At 37.0% G+C, this 8,327-nt stretch overlaps 1 protein-coding gene across 1 annotated transcript; it reads left to right on the top strand.

Moving 5' to 3' along the window:
- Positions 1-3,500: 3,500 nt before the first annotated feature.
- Positions 3,501-8,327, top strand: LOC110771439 (Zinc finger C-x8-C-x5-C-x3-H type family protein). Its single transcript, XM_021975734.2, has 7 exons — positions 3,501-4,001; positions 4,689-4,858; positions 5,133-5,186; positions 5,948-6,064; positions 6,170-6,463; positions 7,230-7,490; positions 7,636-8,327. The coding sequence occupies exons 1-7, from the start codon at positions 3,860-3,862 to the stop codon at positions 7,978-7,980; spliced, it is 1,383 nt and encodes a 460-aa protein (XP_021831426.2). The 5' UTR covers positions 3,501-3,859; the 3' UTR covers positions 7,981-8,327.

Genomic DNA, 8,327 nt, shown 5'->3' with positions numbered 1-8,327 from the left:
TCTTTGAAAATTTTACTTCATTCTACCTCATTTTTATTTTGTCATCAATTTTGCTCCAGGAACTCTAATACTTATATATCAATTTCGATGTAAACTGTTCTTTTATGGGGATTGTGAGAAAGCTCATTGGGATGATCGCTTCAACGAGATTCTCCCACAGTTTATGTGGTGAAATGAATCACTTGCTGGCTTAAGGATGATGATGCTTTAGAAGGTGAACTATTCCTATATTTAATATTATCTCATGTCTTTACTTCTCACTATTTTTATGATATGGCTTATCTTTGCTCTGTGATCTTAGACCAACAGAATCAGTGTACTGGTCGAGTTTGGAATTTCTGTTCGCATATATGTTTGGTATGATTCCGCATTTTTGGCTTCTTTCAACTTTAATTTATTTATTGTTTACCTTTGGTTTAAGCAGGGGAATTTAAATGCTTATACAAAAATCACAGCTTAGCTTCTGTCGCAGTCAAATTCTTTTGGTAAAATGTAAGTTAGTCATGATTGACTTTTCGAAAGCATGGTTTGACCAGCCTTTATGCATGCTAATTTGTCCCCTTGTGAACTTGTTGGATATGATTCGTTTCCTAGTTTTCTTGGGACATCTGGTCTAAAAGCTTAGGATCCTAACAATCTATAGCTGGAACCAAACTAGCCAATGTGAAGGCGACTTTACTTTTAAAGTGCCTGACCGAAGACGATGTTTAACTTCATGCTAGTGTTGTTGCCTACTTCTACTGGCTTTTGCTTGACCTGTTAGTTTTCAATAATTTATGTTAAAGCTTTAACGTCCTTGACCAACTGCCAACTCCCTTCTTTCTTATTATGTTTGTTTACTATCATGGTCCTCTTCCATATGCGGCAGCTGCCTTTAGATTTCTCTCTCTCTCTCTCTCTCTCTCTCTCAAAACATACCTTTCCCTGTTTCAGGGCAACATACCTTCCAAAGGACTACTTTGGACGCCTTGACAGGTCTTTTCGATAAAAGATGACACGTGTTGTCCTATAATTTCAATGTCAGAATTATTTCCGGAGATTCAGTAGTTTAGGTATGAAGCCCACAAAAGTGACAGTTAGCTAACTTATAAAGACTTTCACATCAGGAGTGATAAAACATCAATTAGTACTGAGTTTACGAATTTCAAACTTTACTATTAACCGAAAATGGAAAATTCGATATGGGTAAAAATATTTCATAAGATCGTGACATAGTTGCCTGTTTTGGCGTTTGCCAAGCAAGATATGCACCTAAAACGAACCCAAGTATTTTCATTTACGATTTATTTTTATTTTTTTTAAAACACCCAACCATTTATGCTGCATCTAATAATCACATAGGTGTACTATGGTCTCATTTGATGGCCGGTCTTGGTCTTGGATTGAATTAGAGTCAAGTCTAAACCAGTTCTCATCTCTATGTAGGATTTATAAGATACAGGATTGTTGTCCAATTTAACAAAAATGAGTCTTGAAAGTTATTATATATTAAACTGTTGTCCAATTTAACAAATCATTTCGATGTTACTGCAATTATGTTGTTTGACTGCTTAGCTTATCAGAGAATTTTGAGAAAGAACAAAAGAAAAGAAAACCCCGTACCCAAACCGGTGGTCAAAAGTGGAGAATACTTTCTTCTCAGTTTGTTGTGGCAGAAATTAAGTTGACGTAGGGGTCAACAATAGTCCTGAGTTGCTGCGACGCAGTGAACCTACGAAATCAGGGCCTGTGCTACAGAGCCTAAAGCGACCAGTGAGGACATACAATGGGGTCGTTAGCCAATCACAAAAATGAGCGAGTCGTGACAAAGAAGGCCAAGGGCTCTCTCTCTCTGGGTGTCTGGACATGACACTTTCTACGCTGCCAATTGGTGGTGGTCCACTCGGTCGAATCTAATTGCCCACCCTCCCCCGGGACCCACACCTGTTAGTGTAGTGTGAATTGTGCAAAGAGATTTCTTGGGGCAAAATTAACCTCTTTGGACCATCGTACCCTTCCCAATCCCAGGTGAGTCCCCCTTTACGGTAATTAATTTAATTCCACTCAATTACAGTGATAGCGACACCCAGCGAAGTGCTTGGGGTCTCAGTTTCTTATATTGACCATTATACCCTTCCCCTCATTTTCTTTCCTTCTTCACAAACAATAAAAGGAAAAGGAAAAAGAAAAGGGTTTTATAATGTCTGAACTGGTTCAGTTCTCCTCGTCCAGTCCACTTCAAAAAAAAAAAAAAAACTATTGACAACGTTGGTGCACACGTTTAGAAAATCCTACACTTTTGAAAAATGCATAGACCTTGTCCATGGTGGTGGCAAACCTAGCTATATATATATATATAGGTGATCCTATGATATCCTTATTGCTACTAGTAGAGTGAAGCATGACATTTGTTTATAGGATGAAGCATGGATCTTTCTCTATCCATAATTTTAATTTTTATGTTCCATTTGTAGTAGATATTTCCCACCACAACCACTGGAGTGCTAGTCCTCTACAAATGTGATTGAGGAACTATATATACGCTAAGAAACAAATAGTACAACTTCAAAATAATTTTAGCGTATTAACATAAACGTGTCATTTTTTCATTCTCAAGTGTTGTTTGAGGTCAAATAGGGCAGTTGGTAGATCAATTAATGCGTGGAAAAAAAGAGAGTATATCTTCAAAATAATTTTAGCATATTAACAGAAACATGTCGTTTTCTTATTCTCGCTCACTGTTTGTAATTAAAATGAGTAGTTAGTAGAAAAATTAGTACGCATAATTAATTAAACATGATGGTGCGTTACTAAAATTTGAGTTACAATTCAAGATCCATAGGTTTCACTAATGAACTCCCATATATAATTTTATATCTTGTGGTCGAAATCTCACCACCTCCCCCTAACTTTCATCTTGCCGAAATCTCTCCTGCCCTTTTAAGGGCATACACCTTTTTTACATTTCTTCAAACCCAACAAAATGAAATACAAATTGTAGTAAACAAATACTTCTTTCAGGAAGACATAAAACACTCTTGTTGTCATTATTGTGAATAACTTTTTCATTCATGGGGATAGTTTCGTCTTCTACAAAATACGGTAGTTTGCAAAAGATCACTCCGAATCTATTCCACTAGAATTCTGAATCCAACGATCCATATGAAATCACAGGCTTATGAACCAACAGTGATGGATTTATTCAATTATATCACATTGAATTCCTTTTTCCAAACCATAAATAAAATATATAATAAGAAAAAGATATTCCGGACCAAGAAATATTTATTTCTTTAAGATAATAAATTCCTGATCGCCTGAATGAAGCAGTAAACAATGGCATGGGCCTGTGCGCTTTAGTTTTTGACAACATGCTTCTGCATTAATCAAAGGTATTAACCAACATAATTACTCAAAATAACGCAGCATAAGAGCCCGACACGTGGTGGGCATAAATGTCTTTTCACGCAAGGAGCTATTTAATTATTCGTACACGAGGGGATGAAACTTACTTTTTCCGGGTTCACATTCAAAGATCCCCAACAGTTCCTTGGCCTTTTTGATATAGTTGGAAAAGGAAAAGAGAAAAAAAAGCATGGAGAAAAAATAAATAAATTAAATTTAAACAAATTTATATCAAATAAGAAACACATTGTCATAGCCATAATTTTATTTAGAGTTATATCTCTCTGATTCTCAGTCCCTTTTTTTTATGCTCCAAAAGCTTTTTTGTTTTTTTTCTATCTCCTCCAGTTTCAGAGTCTTTGATCACATTCACACAGCCTTTTTATTTTGATTTTTGGGTCTGTTTTTGTTGCAAATTTCTGAGATTTGGGAGTCGGCTGCTGTGATTTTCCTGAGAAAGTCCGAAGCTTTTTTTATGAGTTTGATTGGCGAAACTGAGAAAAGCAGAGCAAAGCAAAACAAAGGGCGGGTGTACACAACCTCTGTGCTACCGATGCCAGAAACTCGGCAGGCCCAGAAGAATGCTGTTCCGAATCAATCCGATGGCAACGTTGAAGGTAACACCGCGTTTTGATGTACCCAGTTGGGAGTATAACGATCTGATGATGGTTTTGTATTGAAATATATCTCTTATTTTATGGTTATGATATTTTGTGATCATGACGGTGCAATGTGTTATGTGTCGGTTTACTCTGGGAATGTATTGAATTGTTTTGATTCTGTGTTTTGTTGATGTGTTGATATTGTCATGGTTTCGGAGAACTCCAGTGGTAGGTGCAATGCATATTGTGGATTATCAAGGAATTTGTGTTTGTTCATAGTATATTAGTTGAAATTCGGAATTTTGTTTTCAGTTGTTTAAAAACTTTACCTTTTTGTGACAAGTGGGTATTTAGTTGGTAAGAAGTATGATGTTGATGCAAGTCATTTTCTTATTGGGGTTTTGAAGAATGTTGTTTTGTATCGTTGTTTAGTTGTAAATTTTCAATTCGTTTGGAGATTTCACATTATGCCTTCAAAGTTTCTATTTTTGGGGGTTCACTTTCAGAACCAATTGAAAATTTGATTGATCCTAGTTTACGGCTTTTTTAGTATCACATTTCGGAAATTGTAATCTTTTGCTACTTCATGTTAGTTCTTTTGAGGAGTTCTGATAGATTATACAATGCAGATTGAGGCTTTGGAAATTTGAAGATTTGATGTCCATATTTAATTTACACATCTATTTCTTGTATCCATTGTAGAGGCATTTTGGCGGTTGAGTATCAACGATAATCAAGATGGGGGCGGTGTGGCTCAGTCTAACCCATACCCTGATCGACCTGGTGAACCTGACTGCATATATTATTTGAGGACTGGTTTGTGTGGTTATGGAAGTAATTGTCGTTTTAATCACCCTAAATATGGTTCACAGGTAATTAAGAATGTTCCTTTAATTGATATGCATGGTTTCTATAGAGTGATTGCATTTTGACTGAAGTGTTGCGGCCCTTGCTAGGAGTTTTATTCATTGCTTCGACACAGCTTCTTTCTTTGCCTTTTGCAATTTTCTTGGAGTGTTGTGAGGAGTTCTATTGATTGCTTCTACACAGCTTCTTTCTTTTTTCTTTTCTGGCTCTTAACTATGCAGAGTGTGGCTCAAATGGTATTAGTGAACTGAAACTTATGGTACATTATTATATCTGCAGGCTGCTCAGTACAATGGAGAACTCCCTGAAAGAGTTGGACAACCTGACTGTGGGGTAAGATTTTCATTTAATTCAGATTGTGCTGATTAAGAATCTTCTTTCTTACTCATTCTTCTCCCTCCTTTCCTTCTTTGTATGCTTCCTACGTTGATGCTTTCTAAGTCATATAAGATTAGAACTTCTAGGAATTAGAATAAGATTGAAAACAGGGTATTGTTTTGTTCATCGGATACACTTTGTTGGTTGAGTTGATATAAGTTTGTTAGGTGTATAAATTATGTAATTGGCGATTTGAATCATCATATGAAGAGAAATATCAAATATATTGCTGATCCTAGTGGTGTGGACCTGGGAACAAACAGAACATTAGACTGGTCGCTTGTTTAATAAGATCTAACCAAGTTATTCCCTCTTAAAAAATGTATCTACTATATTATCCAAGTGCAGACTTTTATGGAGACTGTCAGTGTGAGAATCTCTTAGGGTTAAGTAGAAACATGAAAATTGAATGATGATATCTAGGCAAGCTTGTTCTAAAGATATTCCGATTATAGTCAGTTGTTTGCTACATCTAATATTGTATTTGGTTATGACCTGATGCTCCTTTATTTTTTTTCTTTACGGGTATTTGTTAAATTTGTTCACCATTAGTAGGCATAATCCCATGTTTCAATTAACATGGGGTTAAACATAAGACCTTTTTTTCCTTTAATTCCTTTATATATCTGTGAGCTGTTGGTTCATTGGGTAAAAGAAACTTTCACACTTGGATTAATATTAACGATTGTAGCAAATGTATGCACTCTGTGTGGCAGTATTTTCTGAAGACAGGAACTTGCAAATATGGATCTACCTGTAAATTCCATCATCCAAGGGACAGGCGTGGAGCTGGACCAGTCGTATTCAACATTTTAGGACTCCCCATGCATCAGGTTCTTGACTTAACTTTGTCACTTGAGTCCTGGTTGTTCTCAACTAGACTTTCAGAGAATAAGTGTGCTCGCCATTTTAACAATTTTTAGATTGATTAATCTCAGGAAGAAAAATCATGTCCTTATTACATGCGAACTGGATCATGCAAGTTTGGACCTGCATGCAAGTTTCATCATCCCCAGCCTCAGTCACTTGGCACTGTCTTACCTGCTTTTGGAGCTGCAGGCTCCACAGTTTTGCCTTCTTCAGGTCTACCTTATGCAGGTGGACTTTCTGCATGGTCATTTCCAAGAGCGCCATATTTATCAGGCCCACGTTTACAATCTCCACATTCTTACATGCCTGTTGTTCTTCCACCCCAAGGCATTGTACCTGCCCATGGATGGAACACCTATGTGGTCAGTGTCTTATCTCTTTAATAGAACAAAATGCCGACATTACTATATTATGTTCCTATTAGTGTCATACATTCGTGAGGAACACTAAGGTTTCTCTGCTTATATTGTGGTATTACACTGTGTTAAAGCTGGTTTTTTCTTTTGGGAGAAATGACAAGAAACTGCTTTATAGCCTTTTCAATTTTTTTTCTTTTCTTTTTGAATAAGATTGCCATGGTTTCAGCTTGGAATGCGGCAAGGACACTTCAAAATTTGTCATGTAGTTTACTTCACACTGATGAATTGTTTAGTATGAAGAGTTTATATGATCTTCAAGGATCATTGACAGTCATCTGTCGAAAACAGTGGAAAGTACAAAGTCTTTAAGAATCTCTGATGTCATTGTCAACTATGCTGCTCCTTGCTTCTTTATATCCTTAGCTATGAAGAAATTTTCCTTCCCATTATGCGAATGCGTTCTATGGGTGGATTGAAATGTTTGTTACATTCTTTTTCCCCCTCATATTGGCATGTAATTATGAGTTGCTCAAGAGTCTTAACCAAACCAAAGGAAGCTGCAGCCTAACATTGTCATGTCCTACATCTATATGCCCTTTATTATTCAAATTTCAATGTCCTACATTATTCTTTAAAGTTGATATGGCTGCTCATAAAGGCCTTAACATTTTGCATCTCTGGTGATTTCAGTGATTGAATTTTTTGTGGACTAAAGAGGAATTGTTGCAAGTTTTCTTTATTTCTAATTCATATTTTATTTGTTTAATAGGGAAACATTAGCCCTGTGACTTCCACTGGAATTCTTGGCTCCAACCTCACATACAACTCTAGAACTCAGGGGGAGTCAGCTTCCAATGGGCAGGTTCACTTGTTGTCAAGCTCAAGTCTCCCACATAGGCCTGATCAACCTGAATGCCGGTATTTTATGAGCACGGGGACTTGCAAATATGGAATAGATTGCAAGTACCATCACCCAAAAGAAAGGATTGCAGAATCAGCTACACACCCACTTGGGCTTCCCTCAAGACCTGTAAGTTTTGTTTCTATTTTCTAGATTACAGTGATGTGCATGTTGGTTTGTGCACTGTTCAGCTCAGTTCTTATAAACAACTCAGAGAATTGTTTCGATGGTTCTTCTATCAGTATTCCTTTTTAATATCTTAGCCAACTTGCAGGGGCAACCAGTATGTTCATACTACATCATGTATGGAATCTGCAAGTATGGACCAACTTGCAGATTCGATCACCCATTTGTGGAACATTCTGCTGGCTATAATTTTGGTATGAATGCTTTGCCACTTGATTCCTCCCTCCTTGGTTATCCCAGAAGCTGGTCAGTGGCCCATGGATTAGAGACTTCCCCCTCCATCTCCGCAAAATTTCCTGATGGGGTCAAGAAACCTGTGAACAACAAGTATGAGAACTCAGATACAAAGATTGCTGACGATTCCCCTGAACAAGCTGGTTCTGTGCCACCTTCTCCAACTTCCTCAGAACCCGTACAAGACCAATCTGGTTGAAGCCAGATTTTTTTAGGTGCACTTTGCTTATTTTTTTATTTCAGTATCTTAAAAGGGAATATTTAATACACACTCTCCTGCCCCCCCCATTTTCACCTGTGAATCTCCGGAGTTGGATAGGTTCTCTGGAGATCAATTTGATGAGCAAAAACTGGGGGGCATGGAAAGCATTTTTTTTGTGGTGAATAAAACGCAGGTGGAAAATTCTAAGATTCCTCTTTCTTTTTTCCTTTAAAATTCCCTATCCCCCAAACTATCTTTTTATTTGGATGATACCTTTTCTCCAGTTTGGCTCACTGGATGATGTTTTTATTTGTTCAAAGGAAGTTTGTGCTTTTAAACCTCAA

This window comes from Prunus avium, chromosome 3 (genome assembly GCF_965620075.1).
Source record: "Prunus avium chromosome 3, drPruAviu1.hap1.1, whole genome shotgun sequence".
In the NCBI taxonomy this organism is placed as follows: domain Eukaryota; kingdom Viridiplantae; phylum Streptophyta; class Magnoliopsida; order Rosales; family Rosaceae; genus Prunus; species Prunus avium.
This window is presented reverse-complemented; position numbering and strand designations above follow the sequence as displayed.